The sequence below is a fragment of the Zootoca vivipara genome, chromosome 3 (genome assembly GCF_963506605.1).
Source record: "Zootoca vivipara chromosome 3, rZooViv1.1, whole genome shotgun sequence".
Classification (NCBI taxonomy): domain Eukaryota; kingdom Metazoa; phylum Chordata; class Lepidosauria; order Squamata; family Lacertidae; genus Zootoca; species Zootoca vivipara.
In genome coordinates this window covers 70,174,427-70,192,272 of record NC_083278.1, presented here as the reverse complement: position 1 = coordinate 70,192,272, position 17,846 = coordinate 70,174,427, and the positions used below count along the sequence as shown (strand labels likewise).

The window sequence follows — 17,846 nt, the reverse complement described above, 5'->3', positions numbered from 1 at the left end:
GCCAACCTAGCAGTTCGAAAGCATGTCAAAGTGCAAGTAGATAAATAGGTACCACTACAGCGGGAAGGTAAACGGCATTTCCATGTGCTGCTCTGGTTTGCCAGAAGCGGCTTTGTCATGCTGGCCATATGACCTGGAAGCCATACGCCGGCTCCCTCGGCCAATAATGCGAGATGAGCGCGCAACCCCAGAGTTGGTCACGACCGGACCTAATGGTCAGGGGTCCCTTTACCTTTACCTATTATTATTATTATTATTATTATTATTATTATTATTATTATTATTATTATACTACGGTATGAATCACTTCCCATGAGTGTAACATAGATAAAACAGTTACATATATAAAAACAATTATAAACAAAAAATCAGTTTAAAATAACAAAAGCATATACATGCCTAAAATAAATTCAAATCCAAAACAGATTGGTTATGGGCTCTGTTTAGACCTCTAAATTGCGGTGGAGATCATGTGGACCTCCAGAAGTTGCTCAACTCCAACTCCCATCATCCCTGACCCTTGGCTATGTTGGCAAGGATGGATTGGAGTTTTAGTCCAGCAACACCTGCAGTTCCCCAGGTTCTGCATTCCTGCTCTAAAGAGATTCATGAAAGGTAGAGATGGAGTTTGTTGCTGTGATCCCACTGCCAGCTTCCCCATAGGCACGCTGTGCAGCTTGAACGTCTGGGAAAAGGTTTATGTTGCAAAATGGGCTGGTACTTGAATACGTATGGATTGCTTGCAGAAGGCCAAACATAGAAGATGTACTTGTTTTCACACTATAGTCACAAGCAAAGAACTTGTACTTTCTGACGCAGAACTCAGAGAGGCATTTGTGGAGGGGGTGGGTGGGTGTTTCTGCTAGCACCAAACAGTGCAAATAGAATTATACAAATAGCTTGTGCATCATGTTGCAGAAATGGCAGTACCCTCACAAGATATACTTGTGTGGTTTTATTTGAGATGCTTGTACATTTTTTTATCATGTTCTCTTGCTGCATTTTTAAAGACACCTCTGCAATTTACAGTATTGAGCTTCAAAAAAATCCCAAACATATGACATTCAGGTCATTAAGAGTTAATGTCATTTTTTAAATGATGGTGTTTTCTGGTATGTTCAAGGTTTTAAAAGCATTTTATTTATTTTTAAATAAGATGTTAATTGTGAAGCTTGAGAATCCAAAAATAAAACAAATGAAACTGGTAAACTGAAAACACATTGCGTACATCGACTAGTTTGGAAGGAATTAAGCACACAGAGAGAAATTGCTTTTTCTGTATAATATATTGTATAATATAAGATGTAAATAGTGTCATTTAATGGCAGCAATCTTAGATGGACTTCCTTGGTGTTAAGTATAAATTCAAAATGAATTTCTTCAGCAATGCACATTTGGAGCATCCATATACATTGTGGGACTTTAATTTTACTTAAAAATAAAGGAAAATAACGATATTGCATTTTAAAAGGCTAAAAAGACACTTTCTTCTATTTCTGTTTTCTACTGCTGAGTCGATACATTTCTATTTTTGTGACATCATAAATGGCTATAAAATTAACTTTAGAAAAAACTGTTCCTTTCTGTGCACTTTTCTGAAATATTTAAGAATTGAAGCGGGTCAAGCAGAATTGCTCATCAGGTTTTCACCAAGTATTTAAACAACCATCACAAACATTGTTACATGTGTAAAAAGAGAGAGAGAGAGAGAATTATTAATCACACCAACTATGCACAGTTTTTGTCCAATTAATCATAATAACACAGGGAAGAAATACATTATGTATTCTAAAATAATCTGGAATTGCTATGTTGAAAAGGCAAGTCAGTTTTAAGAGGCTAGTTTAGTTACTAAGCAGACTTGTATAAAAATAAAGAGTTGTTTCTTATAAAAATAAAGAGTTTCTTCTTTCGTTTGATTCCTCATATGACTCTGAAGAGCAGAGCCTGAGCTTTTTACTGCAAGGTGGGAGGAAGACGCCTTCTGTCTTGAGAAGGCTAATATATCAGGATGTCTCTACAAACCGATGTTAAAACAGAGACTGTAGGCTTATTAGCATCCTATTAATATGTGCATAAAATGTAGTATGTGTCTCAGCCCAAATACACAGATTGGGAAATCAAAGAGAAATCCTTCACACCTTTTGCTGGCTTCATCCTGAACTTTTATTTATCTTAAAACAACTTCCTTAAGAGAATTTCCTCTTCTAAAGGAAGCACTTATCCATATTTAACAGGCAAATTCTGAATTGAACTATCTTTATAGTTGTGTGATCACCAAGAGACCAGCAACTCTCCTTTAATTGTTATTTTTAATGCTGACATGAATGGAAAAGTCATTTTGAATGACAGTTTGGACTTTGCTTTCATCTGAAAGGAGAATAATAATTTTAATAACAACTTCAGTAATTGCCGTTTTAAAAAGTTTGTCTTTCTTTAGAAAACATCAGAAATAAAGTATATACCATTTCTGAACAAGATTTCTCTTTAAGAAATAAAACTTTGATAACTTCAGGCAGAGTGAGAGAAGAAGTCCTGCTGGAGGCAGGGATTGGCTAACAGAAAAGAACTGTTCTAATTTAATTTGAATCTGTTTATGACACAATGGGTTGTATCAAATAAATAGATCTACATTGGACCTGCCCATAAACCCTAATGGGTCTACTCTCAGTATGACTAGCTTTGGGTACAACCCAAAGTATGTTGTGTCAAGCTTTGCAAATTTCCTTTTGGTTTTTGAAAGTGCCTAGTATTACTATTTATAGTAAATGGTGACAACCAGCACACTTACTTCATACAACTGCATTTTGTACAGATTTCACTCAATGCATTTTTATATATATATAGACAAGTTCATGTTAAGAGTGTTAAAGTAAACTTTGCAATAACACTGACCCCTGCAGTGGGGAAACAAAAAGCATCATTTATCTACAAACATGTATTGTGCTTTTGGGTGTGGAACTTGAGATGAGGCCAACGTTTAAAAACAGTATCTATCTCTGTGTTGAATTTTCCCTTCTCCCATGGGCAGGAGCAGGGGGGCAGCTGCCCCCCCATCAAGTAGATCAATAAAAATACAGTCATACCTTCGATCCCCAAAGCCTTGCGACTCGAATGTTTTGGCTCCCGAACGCTGCAAACCCGGAAATGAGTGTTCCGGTTTGCAAACCTTCTTTGGAAGCCAAATGTCCGACACAGCTTTCGATTGAGTGCAGGAAGCTTCTGCAGCCAATCGGAAGCTGCGCCTTGGTTTTTAAATGTTTTCAGAAGTGGAATGGATTTACGGAACGGATTCCAGTTGAGAACCAAGGTACGGCTGTACTTAACTAACTGAGGTTCTGCCCCCCTAACTTGAAGGCTGCCCCCCAACATAAATCCTGGCTACACCCATGCCTTGCAAACATCTGGACACCTTTACACATGCCGAGACAGCTTCTTCCTGTGCTTTTACCAACCCTACCAAAGGCAGCCAATGAGATGTGCATGAGGGAGAATAAACACCGGATGATAAAATAGTATGGGAGAGTTAGCCAGGAAATGGGAATCTGTAAACAAAAATACAATTCAGGAGTGGTATACCGCCCTATACCTGTAGATCTCAGGGTGGTTCACGAGGGGTACGGTCCACTGCTCTGGCAGAGAAAGTAACTCAACAGATCATTAGGGGTTCCAGAAACCTCAACTGTATGTAGATGACTTTTACAATGCTATCACATTTTCCAGTTCGCCAGAACTCTCTAAAAATCTTGAGAAAATATTTGGAAAATGCAATACAGGTCCCACACAACACCTTTGGCACTTCAATGCAGATTTTGATTGAATGGACAGCTTTGGTGGGTTGTGCAGTTTTAGTTTGTTACATCGTTAGTGCCGGATGAAACGAGACAGTCTACTTCCAGGGGAGGGGGAATGTACTAATAGCTCCATTGCACGTAGCGAGGAAGCAGCAGAGCTCAGCATCAAGATCAACTTGGGAGACTGGGAAAAGTGATTTTATTGCACCATCGTTCCATCCAGTGCTCTAAATTGCTGCTTTAGCAAGAGAGAGGTCAGTTACTTACAAAGGCACAGGTGAGCTAGGTAGGCCTCTCACCTATGGACTGATTACACTTGCTGCTTCCACATAAGATGGAGCAGCATTTCCAAAAAAGGGGAATTCTTACAGCTATCCATGAAAACTGCCCTTGTGAGACACAGGGCCTTGTAGTGGTGGCATCTCCCCCTGGGTGAGATTTGGATGGCTTCCTTGTAACTCAGACAGAAACGTATTTATTTCAGTAGGGTTTTACGGTGTAATTCTGCTGTGTGTGATTCTTTTTTTTTGAAAATAACTTTTGTTGGCTAGTTTGTATTGTTTCAATAGCGTGATTGTTGTGTATTGTATTCAGCATACCTGAAGGAGCGTCTCCAGCCCCATCGCTCTGCCCAGACCTGAGGTCCAGTGCCGAGGGCCTTCTGGTGGTTCCCTCGCTGCGAGAAGCCAAGTTACAGGGAACCAGGCAGAGGGCCTTCTCAGTAGTGGCACCCGCTCTGTGGAACGCCCTCCCACCAGATGTCAAAGAGAAAGACAACTTCCAGACTTTTAGAGGACATCTGAAGGCAGCCCTGTTTAGGGAAGCTTTTAATGTTTAGTAGATTATTGTATTTTATTTTTCTGTTGGAAGCCGCCCAGAGTGGCTGGGGAAACCCAGCCAGATGGGCGGGGTATAAATAAATTATTATTATTATTATTATTATTATTATTATTATTATTATTCACTGGTGTAAACTGCTCTATAATAGGGATGGGGAACTTGCGGCCCAAAAGATTTTTCTGGACTGCAACTCCCATCGTCCCTGGCTGGTACTGATGGAGTCTCAGAACATTTGGAACGCCACAGGTTCTTCACCTCTGCCATATAAGCAGAAGAGTGCCATATAAACATATTTTTTATTATTAGTAATAGACAAGCAGTGATACAGCTCTTCCCTGACACTTAATATTTCATGCAGAATTACAGGTTTGTAGTTCAAGTGCTCCACCACCTGCCTGCTTAGGCCCAAATGTACGCCTGCTGTCTCATATTTTAAAATACTAATGTAAATTTTCAGTTGCCCACACCCCCAACCTAATTCAGTATTTCTTTCTTTTACATTTTTAGCTCATTTTATAATGTATATAAAACCGAGAGAACAATTATAACAAGCAAAAAATATGTAAAGCAAAACTATAATATAGGCACATAGAATGAGTAGTTGCATATGAGTTAAAATAAGTCCAAGTAAAGACTACCGGTATCAACCTTATCAGATCATGTATCATTCCAGATTTGCCAAGCTGCTGACAAGGGTTGTCTTGAAAATACGTGGCATTTTCATGATATGTCATGAAGGAATGCCAAATCGTATAAAGTGTCTGGAGGTTCCAGTCCTTGTCAAAATCTCAAATTATGTGTGATTTTCTCCATTATAGCTATATTCCAGAGTAAGTGATATCCAGGTGCGCAATATATGATTTTGGGCTATTTTATACTGAGTTACAATTACTATTTGTGCTGCCGAGATCATTTATAAGACCAATTCTTTTGACCAAATATTTACATTGATATAATCAAAAATATTCAATAATATTAATTTTGTACAACAAACAATATTTTCTTTAGCAATATTGATCATTTCTGTCAAAATTGAATTCCAAAAATCTTACACCAGCTGACATCCCTACCATAAATGATACATATTATAATATGTACCTAGCTTATTGCAGCCCCTCCGACAATTAGGTGATATAGAAGAAAATATGTTTGACATTTGCAACAGAGTGCGATACCATCTGTGTTTAGTGAGTTTTCCCTAAGAAAACTGTCAACAGATTTAAAGGGTTGTGATGCACAAATTTTATTCCAGTCCTTGGGAAGAATGTGTGTGCCAATATCTAGTTCCCATGTATTTTAAAGGGGTTTCATAGATCCATAACTTACATTAAGCAATATAGAGTACAATTTAGAAACTATTTCCCCCCATCCATTGTGCTTAATAAATTTCCAAATTTGTTTTTTTTTTTTTAAAAAAAACAAACTTTATTTTATATCACAACAAACACAATCAATGACAATCAACAATGAAATAAAAACAATTTACAACCATAACAATGTTGCAAATGTCTTGTTTTCCCACCCACCCACCCACCCTTCCACCCCCTTCCCCAGCGACTTCACAACCTGGCCTGAACTAATCCCCTTTATCTTCCTTTTTATTCTTAATATACATACCTTATTTCAATATTTACAATAAGTTCATATCATTTTTCTCATCTATCAAATTTCCTAGCTCGATCTCTCTTATCCTACTACAATTAACCCATTATATTTCTAAAGAGAGAAGGAAAAAGATAGAACCTTTAAACATTGGAGGTAAGGCTTAAATTATCTACCTTAGTTTGCATATAATCTATAAATGCTTTCCAATTAATTTTTGAATCATCCTCTTTCATTCCTTTGACTTCTTCATATTTTGTGGCCAGAATGTAATAATTATAGAGTTTTTTTTGCCAATCTTCTTTTGTTGGGACAGAGGCAGTTTTCCAATTTTTTGCAATTAACACTCTTGCGGCAGTTACGGCATAACTTATGCAGCATCTATCTCTGGGTTTGACATCATCGGGCACCATTCCTAACAGGAGCATTTTGGGGCACTTCTTAATTGGGTATCTCAGAATTTTCTTTAATTCGTTATAGATTATTTCCCAGAAAACCTTTATTTGTTTGCAACTCCACCACATATGTATGTGGGTTCCAATTTCCTGGTTACATCTCCAACAGATGTTACTCGATTCTGGGTAAATTTTGGCCAATTTAGCTGGTGTTAAGTGCCATCTATTTTGCATTTTCATTATATTTTCTTTTATATCATAGTTTGGCGTAAAATTTGAATCTCTCCTCCACAGATTTTCCCATTCTTTCATTGAGATAGGTTTGCCTAAATCCTGACTCCATTTAATCATATAATCTTTTGTTAATTCTTCTTCGGTTTTCCATTGTAATATAATTTGATATAAATTTTTTATATATTTATCTTTATTTACCAACAGTATCTCCTCTAATTTAGATACTTCTTTATCAAAGCCAATTTTTTTATCGATTTGAAATCTCTGATTCACTTGAAAATATTCAAGCCATGTATTAAAATATCCTTTTACTGCCATATATTCTTTTAATTGCCAAATTCCATTTTTATTTTCTAATAAATGTTTATATGTTGGCCAATTTGCTTCCATATTTTTCCTTTTAACCGCAATTATCTCTAGAGGGGAGATCCACCAAGGGATTTTAGGCTCAAAATATCTTTTATATTTTTGCCAAACTGCATATAGAGATTTCCGAATAGTATTTAACAAAAAGGTGCTCCTTTTTTCTATTTTCTCCTTCATCAGGTAGTGGTGCCACCCAAATGCCATCCCATATCCCTCTAAATCTAATAAATCAGTGTCTTTCAAAGCCATCCATTCCTTTATCCACCAGAGCGCTGCCGCATCATGGTACGCTTCAAGATCTGGCATCCCAAATCCTCCCCTTTGTCTCTGATCTATCATAACCTTATATTTAACTCTGGGGCGCTTCCCATTCCATATGAATTTGGTAAGATCTTTTTTCCATTCTTTAAAGATTTTTTCTTGCCCTAATAACGGGAGGTTTTGAAATAGGTAGTTCATCCTCGAGAGTACGCACATTTTCACTAAAGAAATTCTCCCCAATATTGATAATTTTAATTTATCCCACGTTTCTAAATCTTTTTTAATTTTTTTCCAAGTTGTCTTATAATTTTCTTGTATTAAATCAATCCCCTTTATAGTGGTTTGAATGCCCAGGTACTTGATTTTTTTGACAATTTTCAAGCCTGTATTTTCCTGGAGAGCTGTTCTCTCATCCATCTCTAAATTTTTAACTAGCATATTGGTCTTCTCATAGTTAATTTTCAAACCAGCTAGATGTCCATACTCTTTTATCTTTTCAATTGCAACTGGAATGCCTTCGACAGGGTCCTCTGTCATTATTATTATATCATCAGCGAATGCTTTAATTTTGATTTTTTTATTGCCAATTAATATTCCTTTAATATTTTCTTCTTCCCTAATATTTTTTAACAAAATTTCTAGCGTGATTATAAAAAGTATGGGATCATTTATAAGACCAATTCTTTTGACCAAATATTTACATTGATATAATCAAAAATATTCAATAATATTAATTTTGTACAACAAACAATATTTTCTTTAGCAATATTGATCATTTCTGTCAAAATTGAATTCCAAAAATCTTACACCAGCTGACATCCCTACCATAAATGATACATATTATAATATGTACCTAGCTTATTGCAGCCCCTCCGACAATTAGGTGATATAGAAGAAAATATGTTTGACATTTGCAACAGAGTGCGATACCATCTGTGTTTAGTGAGTTTTCCCTAAGAAAACTGTCAACAGATTTAAAGGGTTGTGATGCACAAATTTTATTCCAGTCCTTGGGAAGAATGTGTGTGCCAATATCTAGTTCCCATGTATTTTAAAGGGGTTTCATAGATCCATAACTTACATTAAGCAATATAGAGTACAATTTAGAAACTATTTCCCCCCATCCATTGTGCTTAATAAATTTCCAAATTTGTTAAGGGTCTCAGAGCTTGTGCATTTACATTTTATTTTATAATAAAGATAAGAATTTGATTAAAATAAATCCAGTGTGTGTTAAGATTTGACAAAGTTTATTGCATTTGCTTAATGGATATAGGTTGATTATTGCTATAGAACTATCATAATGTGTAGTAACCTTTGGATTCCCAGTGTTCAAATTGCTTATCTCTCCCTGGCTGAACTGTTACAGTATTTCTTTTTGAATGCTGATATCACGGAGACACATATACAACCGCCTACAGCAAAGTGTGGACCTTGCAGAATTTTTCAAATAAAACAGAAGGGCTAGCATACGAGCAGCAAAGTTAACAGCATCCTAAAGGCAACAATCAACTTACTATCTTACTTTGAAATGATACCACTCTATTGTAACAAGAAAGGTAGCACAGCATTGCAACAGATGCGGGAGGTTGCAAAATGAATTACTGTAAATGCAACTGAGGAATGCCTTGAGTGGGTTCTTCAGATGAATCGTAATTCTTTGGGGATAAACACAGCCACTCTGCTCATTAGGTATGTTAGCTGTATGTTCTGAGGCCAACCAAGGAGGCTCAAAAACACTCTGCAAAACTGCATATTCTACTTCTCAATACTTTTTCCAAATCTTTATTTTGTTGTTCCGCCTTGCTGGAAGAGTTCGGCAATAAAACAGAGCTAGGCTATGATGAAATGGCAAGGAAATACAGGCAAATGCTCTTCTCCCTACCATTTGAATTTCAGTAACTTTATTGGTACTATAAAGTTTTAAAGTGCGGAGAAAGTTAGAACAATCAAGTGGTAGTAAAAGGCTGTGCGTCCGCCCCCCCTTGCCACCCCATAAAGGCTTGCTTTAGCTTTCATAATCCATTTACAGGTCCAGTGCATGAATCAGTTTCTTTGCTTTTTCACAGGGGCCTGCTTCAAAAGGAACTGCTCTTAAGTTTATATTTTTCTCCAGTGTTACCAAATTGATGCCTAAATTTTGATTCACTCACATTTAAGTGCCGGTTCACTTTTTTTTCATTTACAAAAAATTGGCACAACAGCAAAAGTCCTATACAAAAATGATGCTATAATGAGAAGAGTTAAAACAATTTAGCAATCAACCATTATCAGCCTACCTTTGATCAGTAGATGACGAGCTTGTTAAAATAGTACCTTCCAAAATAGCCTATAGTTGCTAGGAGACAAAACAGGGATCAGGAACTCTTCAGTTTGAATCTTCGCTCTACCATGTACCCACTAGATTGCATTAAGCAGGCCAGACTTACTCAGTCACAGACACTTGTCTGCAATATGATCTCAGCCCCTCTTTAAACTTCCATGATTGTTGTCAATGCTAAAACAAGATATGTGTGTGTGAAATGCTATATAAATATTAAGTAGGTGAGATTATTGGTTTGTTTTTATTACAGTATATGATTGTTTGTTTTTTATCTTGCCTTTTTATGTTGTGAACCACTTGGAGATCTACGATTGAAGGGTGGTCGGTATACACATTTAATAAACAAATTAACTCTGCATGGTAGTCTGGTATTATTATCCTCTTTTTGCAGTTGTGGATGGGGACAAGGCTCAGAATATAGGGATTTTCTAAGGGTAATCAATGACTTTGTGGATGTGGGGCTGTAACTCACTGGGAGCTTGCATGCAAATCGTTCTAGGCTCTGTGCCTGAAATTGCTCATTAAAGGGATCAGGGAAGAGGTGATGGGAAAGGTGTTGTAGATGCTTTGCTTTCAGAACAGATAAAACTGTGCTCTATGGGCCAACTCAGTGGCCTGGTTTAAATGTAACAGAAAATGGTAGTTTTTCTCCTTGACTGAGTCATGGCAAGTTTCAGACTCACTTGTTTCCTCTCACTTCCTTTCTTGTGCTCCGAAAACATTTCCAAGTTTAGGACCGAGCTGTATGCTACTTATGCCTTCTGCTGAATTTTGATCCAAAAATAATTTGTCTTCCTTTCTTGCCTTTTTGAAAGTACTGTCAATAAAGAAGAGCCTTGAAGGGTGGTTTTTTTTTAAAAAAGCAAACATTTTCTTAACACATATTGCTTTAAATCTATCTAACTGTTGTACACGGAAGAAAATGGAGAAGACAAAGGAAGTTCTTGCCGCTGCTTAATTTCTCCTTGCCTCCAAAGTATTTTCCTTTGGGCAGACAGTCATTGTGCCTTCTAATGACACAAACTTGAAGGGAAGTAGAAAAAAAAGACTACAAACAGGTTTTATAAGCCTATCAATGGGAATATGTGGCTACAAATTGCTGAGTAAATGGAACAGCCTGCTTCCTAAGCCTGAGTCTGTGAGTCTTATGTCAAAGCATTTGGGGTGGGGCAAAAGCACCAGGGGGTGTTAGGGATACCTGCTGAGCCCTAATTGGTGCCCACTGTTGTTAATGGCTTCCTGTGGCTGAATGTTTACTTGTCATTTGTTTTGAGCTTTGTTTCCCAGCTACTAGGGAAAAAAATACCAACCAATATTTTTTTTAATCTTCTTTTGAAAAAGTGTATCTCCAGTCCCAGAGTGCCCTTCTGCAGTTTGTCTCATGATACAAAATACCTGGAGTCCATCCCACACTCAAAAAGTTACCAGGTAAGGTATAGGTCTCAGCTTGCTCTTATTATTGTAAGTGGTTGGTTTTAGACTATAAGGACTAGAAAGTATCCCAAGAAAGATTACTATCTTGTTCTTTGGAATACCCAAGTGTTCTCTTTTCTGGGGTGTTGGTTCCGCATCTGTCACTGCCAGCCACATGTGACAGAAGCGACTACTGTAATGTGAAAGTGAAGTACCCTACAGATCTGGACTTCAAGCAGCCAGAAGCCAGAATGGAGCACTTCCAAATCTGACTCCTATTAAGTGCCTGGAAGTCACCTTGGTTAGTTAGTTAGTTTATTATAGTCACATATCCAAAGGCATCCCAAAGCCATTCACGTATCCAAAGGTTTCCAAAAGCAATTTACAATAATGCAATGTGAAGTGCCTTAAAATATTATATAAAACATTACAGCCATAATGCACGAAAAGTATTCATCCGCATAAAAAGTAATCTAAAGCACAGCACAATATATCTGCTTGCTCAACACAAGATGAACACCAGTATCACTGAGCATTGAAAGCAATTAAATCCTTTCTGAAATTCATGGGCATTAAAGACTTCTGTGTACCCAGACAAGAAGCACTGTATAGCTTAACATTGATTTCAACTTTCCCAGGTCTCTCACCAGAAGTACTTGGAAGGACAACAACTTCCAACTGTTTCCCATTGTTAATATCTGTTCAAGCCTGCCTACTACCCCATGGTTGTTTGATAGCACTAGGAAAATTATAAACTAGAAATTTAAAAATTGGCTACATAGCTGTTGGCAGATATATGCTTTAAGTTACAGCATCACTAAGGAGTAAACAGTCGGTGAGACTTTGACTTTTATGCAGATCTTCTTGATGATCTGCTGCCCTTATGGAGATTTGTTTTGTTTTGTTTTGTTTGAACTACAAATTGATCTTAAACAGCTACTCACATCTCTTTGTGAAAATGCAATTTATCTTCAGGAACTAGCTCTTAATCTACATATCTTAAAGTACTTTCTCAAATGCAGATTTTCACTTTTGGATACATAATAGGAAAACATTTCATAACCATGGAGAAAAATGACTTTCCATTCAAAAGTAGTGTATGCACTGATACTATATATATTATTACATCTTATCATTACGTGCAATTTTCTCTAATGGTCTGTTTCCCTGTATGCTATGTTCTATTACTCAGTTGTTTAATTCCAGTAAAGTAGTCCTGTCTGCAGCAAGAGACCTTTCATTCATTGTTTAACTCATTTGCTTCCAACTCACTCACTGCAGAGAATGAAGTAAAGGTAGCTGAAGAGATGTAAAATATATTCGCCTTCTGCAAAAAGAAAAAGAAATTTACACTCATGAGATCATTTGAAGAAAATAAATCCAATTCATTCACTTGTTTTATTCTAGTTATTGTCTGTTTTAAAGGGGAAAACGAGTAAAGCTAGTCTGACTGATTATGTTGATTTTTAAATTTGTAAATAAAAGTTTCTTTGAACAGATGCAGTTAAAAAAGGATTACATATTGTAACTTTTTTGACTTGAGTTTGTTTTAATATACCAATACAAACTATAAGCTGTATGCTCAAAACCAATATTTTAAATCAATTTGTATTTGCTTTCACTTAGAAGCCACTTCTGTATTTAGCACACAACATAAAATGCAAATCCTGTTAAATTGACAGGCATCAGATATATCCTGCTAATGTGATGGCCCTTAATCTGCAGGCAAGTAGGCGGCTACAGTGGGACTAGGACACTCTTCTGCCCCTGCTTTTTAGCTAATGCATATGCCATAAACTGCAAAGAACACTAGGGAAACACACATTTCAGCAATATGCTTCCAGTTTCTTTACAAGCCTTGCAAAACCCAGTCTAGTCTGTTTAGGGAAGCTTTTAATGTTGCATTTTAATGTTCTGTTGCAAGCTGCCCAGAGTGGCTGGGGAAACTCAGCCAGATGGGCAGGGTATAAATAAATTGTTATTATTATTATTATTATTATTATTATTATTATTATTATTATTATTTAACCAGCAGTTTCTGTCCACCATAAATAGCATATCCAAAAGTATCACAGTTCCCATGATTCAGTATCTGATTAATTCGAGATGTGATACTTGATAAAATAAACCATGTTAGATTTTGGTTTTGGTGCTTATCCGTATGCCTCTCTTATTCTTTCTCATTCTCTCCTAAGATTATAGGGTTGCAGAACGAATTAACTAAACTTGGAATCTTAAAGAACCAACAAGACAATGAAAACTTTTGGAAACTCATCCAGGCAGGCATTCATGGTTCAAAGCTCAAAGAAAAGCTTCCAGATATAAAGGCAAAAAGCTGAGTATCTTTATAATGTTTTCATTTTGGAACAGCTAAAAATGTCCCAATCTCCTTGGGTAACAGTATGGATTTAATGAACTTGGTGGGAAGCAGATTCATTCGGATCAGAGTAGTACCCTCAAGTACACACTTGTATTGAACAACTGCTTTCCCTGATTGTGACATTTTCCTCTGGCAGTCCCCCCCCCATCAATTTTGTTATTCTAGCTAGGTTTTTTTTTTGGGGGGGGTTGTTTTTGAGATTGTACAACCAAACAGCAGAGTCTAGAACCCCACCTGAGAAGGAGCTCCAGGAGGAAAATTGCATGCAGGAGAAACGTGGTCTTCTCCCATCTGCCAGCTCTACCCTAGAAACTGCCCCCTCTAGATTCAACTTTGCAGTGAAGCCCACTCACATCATAAAGAGCTCTTAACCTACCTACTCTCAGCAGCCAGAAACATCATAGCCTGCCAGGTATCAAATGGACCAATGGTATCAAATAGTATGGGAAACAGTCTTACTAGAAAAACTAACCAATGAATTGAAACTGACACGGGGACAAATAGAAGAAGACACCTTCACTCCAGTATGGCTCCTCTTTATCACATACACAGCCCAACAAGAAAACAAGGATTCGCTAACAGCATACGAATCAATATTGCTAACCTGATCCAAACACACACACACACCCCACTCACATATGAAAACAAAGTCCATCACAGCCAAATCGCAAACAAACAACCACACCAGCCTAGGCCACCCCCAACCTCTCTCACCACCAAAGGAATACAAGTGAATACGGTAATACGCACAAGCGACGCTGACACAAACCCCACACATACACTAAGTCAGCATTGCCACCTGACCCCACCCCCACTCACCATGGCCCCCTCCACCTCTTTCCCCCTTTTCTTCCTAATGTAAAACTAATGTCTCAACAAATGAAACTGAAAAGAGACATTGAACATACTTTTGTAAACCAAGAAATCTTTAATAAAAATATGTTTAAAACAAAACTTTGCAGTGAAGAAGCAAGAGCAATAGGCATCTGAAAATACAAGTTTGCTAGTAATATGCAATACATACGGTAATTTAGTTATTAATCACAAAGAGTCAGCAACAAATGACAAAAAACAATTTACTTAAATATCTTTTGCTTTTAATCGACAGTGTTAGCTACAAAGTCTTTGCCTCTGTCAACTTCAGCAAGAACCAGTCCAGTCCAGCCTTTTGATGGCTTTAAAAACAGTAGCAGCCTGGAAAAAGTAAGCAAATACGTGTTTCTGTTTATAACCTTGGATTTCTAAGTACTCTACTTTATGAGGCTTCTAATTATAGTCAGCAGTCTTAACCCAGCTTGATGGGTGGGTGGGAGATTTCTCTGATAAGATGCTTCATGTGATGCTTAAGTAGGCTTTAACTTTTCTACATATCTGAATGAAGCTACATTTTATAGTCCTGTAAAATCTATGGCTTCCTGAACTGTGTTGATATCAGGTTGCATCCTGTTGCTTTCAGTAAGTCAACTTTAAGAAGGATCCAACCTATAATTCACAAGTGATTCCCTCTAGGCTAGAAAATTTCCCTAAAATGCCCAGAAGAGTTATTTACTCCTTTGATTCAATATTCTACAGTTTTTTATAAGTAGATAGCTCAACAATTGCTTTCATGGGGTAGAGAGCACAATTGTACACAAAACACCTTTTGTGCAGGGCGCTCTGCCCAGTATTTAACTTCTTAAACTAGTAGTGGCGGGACAACCAGCTTGGAAGCATCTTCCCATCCCTAGATGCCTGTGTGTTTTAGGGAACACCTGTCTACACAACTTCTGGTGCCCTCTCTTGTTCATTACCTGGTATCAACAAGAGGTTCCGTGGCTAAGTCCTGCTTGAGCCTTGATTCAAATTAAACCCTTGCTTTCCCCTTTTCCTCTGTGAGAGTGGAACTGTTCTGCATTTGCAATGGGTACCGTGGCACAGAGTTTCCTGTCTGAGGTGAGGAAACAGGATGTATTTGCTGTGGTCAGGATGCAAAGGGGCAGGTGGTGGCTAATGCCATTTGCTTCCACCATGGCGCTCAGGAGGGTTCCTTAGTTTCCTTTCCACAAAGCTTTGCACTGCACAAGAATCTGCTCCTTCAAGAATCTCTGGTTTTTAGGAGTGGTTTGTCAGGTGCTAGGTAGAACTACAGTCAAAAGTGGAGTGCGGTGACTGGGAGCTCTGAAACTATATTTCATCTTTGGAATCTCTCAGCACAACCATTTGGATTCTGGCTGATCTCTTCAACATAAATGGGAGATTTCGAAGAGTCTGGTGATAAAATCTAGGTGTTTTTTTTAAATATGCTCAACATCTGACAAGCTTTCTGGTTCCTTGAAACTGAGTTCAGTTAATACTATATACAGTGGTACCTCATTCGTTCTGGAGGTCTGTTCTTAACCTGAAACCATTCTTAACCTGAGGTACCACTTTAGCTAATGGGGCCTCCCGCTGCACCGCTGCTGCACGATTTCTGTTCTCATCCTGGGGCAAAGTTCTTAACCCGAGATACTACTTCCGGGTTAGCGGAGTCTGTAACCCAAAGTGTTTGTAACCCAAGGTACCACTGTACACGTGTTTCTATATTAGATATTATTGTATTATGTTTGCCACTTGTAGATAACAAGACCCAGCAACTTGTCTCACATTGCAAAATGTTTCAAAACTGAGAAACACCAGATGGGTCACTGTTTTCGTACATGTGAAGATGTCTTGTGTGAAACATGTTGTACAGAATCTGTGGCCCAAGTCACATCTTGGGTTTCTGAGCTCATGGGTCAGCAGACTGAGATACCACAGTTGAGAACTCAGTTTTCTTTGAATAACATGTACTTAGGAGTTCTTAGGAGAGGGGGCGAGCACTGAAGAAAAGGTTAAAAGAAGAATGAATGATCCAAACTTGCCTTGGACCCTTAACTATCTCCCCTTTCCCATCTCCATTTAACTATGTACAGTGGTACCTCTGGTTAAGAACTTGATTCATTCCAGAGGTCCGTTCTTAACCTGAAACTATTCTTAACCCAGGCATCCCCAAACTGCGGCCCTCCAGATGGCCTACAACTCCCATGATCCCTAGCTAACAGGACCAGTAGTCAGGGATGATGGGAATTGTAGTCCAAAAACATCTGGAGGGCCAAAGTTTGGGGATGCCTGCCTTAACCTGAAGCACCACTTTAGCTAATGGGGCCTTCTGCTGCCGCCGCGCCACTGGAGCACAATTTCTGTTCTCATTCTGAAGCAAAGTTCTTAACCTAAGGTACTATTTCTGGGTTAGCGGAGTTTGTAACATGAAGCGTTTGTAGCCCGAGGTACCACTGTACTATTCACCACCTGTGCTCTGAAAAAAGGATGCAAGGATGGCTGAGCTCTTTGTTGAAGTTTTATCCCTAATGAGTGATTGATTAGCTCATTAGAGGCTTTGCCAAACTTCTGTGTAATGATCACATCATGCTTCCAGTCCGCCCTGTACCAAGCAGTGTGCTTTGGGCAAGTTGTCAGGTTCCTGGATCTGGCCTAAAGGGTTAATTTGCAACTTGAATTGTTTACTCAGGTATTTATTGCATTCTCTGAATTCTAACAAAAGGGGAGACACGATTTTGCAGTCTGACATGCCATTTATCATTATGAGCTTCAAGTTATCTAATAAAGTTTCTAAACTTTCTGGATAACTTTTTACATTTTAGATGACAGTTACCATGCTGAAGTAAAAAGGAATACGTCAATGCTTTGCCTCAGTAGGAACTTGCAGATTCACCTCAGTCTGTTCATGGTGGGTGCTTAGAGAACGTGAGACTCTCGATGCCCCCCAAAAGGTGGCCAAGGAGCCACGATATGGTGTAAGATTGAAGATTGACAGCATATTAAGGAAAGTCAAACAGAATAAAGGTGGTAGAACATTAGCAAATAATGATCATGTCCTGAAAAAAAAAAGGTCATAAGATACTTTCTGAGAAGAGCAAAAATTTCAAGGTCACCACAAACTGGGATGCTTGATACCATTTCTGACACCAAGGTTGTATATAGAACATGGCCTTAGAGGAGCTTGGAGACAGTCATGTAGCCCATCAAAGGGGCACAATAAACAGGTTGCAATTAGAGGGAGCAGATCCTGTATGTCACTCCAGCTGCTGGAGTTGGTAGCATTACCTCTTTATGCAGCTTCTGGGTTATACCTTCCATTATTCATCCTCCTCCTCCTCCGGCCTGTTAAGTTTTGGAATTTGGAGGGGCATTAGGGAAGGTTTGGAAAAGCAGCTCTTCTT

At 38.0% G+C, this 17,846-nt stretch overlaps 1 protein-coding gene across 3 annotated transcripts in view; it reads left to right on the top strand.

The window, feature by feature from the left end:
* Positions 1-17,846, top strand: part of LOC118082817 (uncharacterized) — a 54,740-nt gene that overhangs the window by 13,464 nt on the left and 23,430 nt on the right. For all 3 annotated transcript variants that reach the window (XM_060272815.1, XM_060272814.1, XM_060272813.1), the window contains exons 5-7: positions 11,157-11,243; positions 13,424-13,562; positions 14,717-14,811. In XM_060272815.1, the coding sequence (XP_060128798.1) occupies positions 11,157-11,243; positions 13,424-13,562; positions 14,717-14,811 (321 nt within the window). The remainder of the gene's footprint in view (positions 1-11,156; positions 11,244-13,423; positions 13,563-14,716; positions 14,812-17,846) is intronic.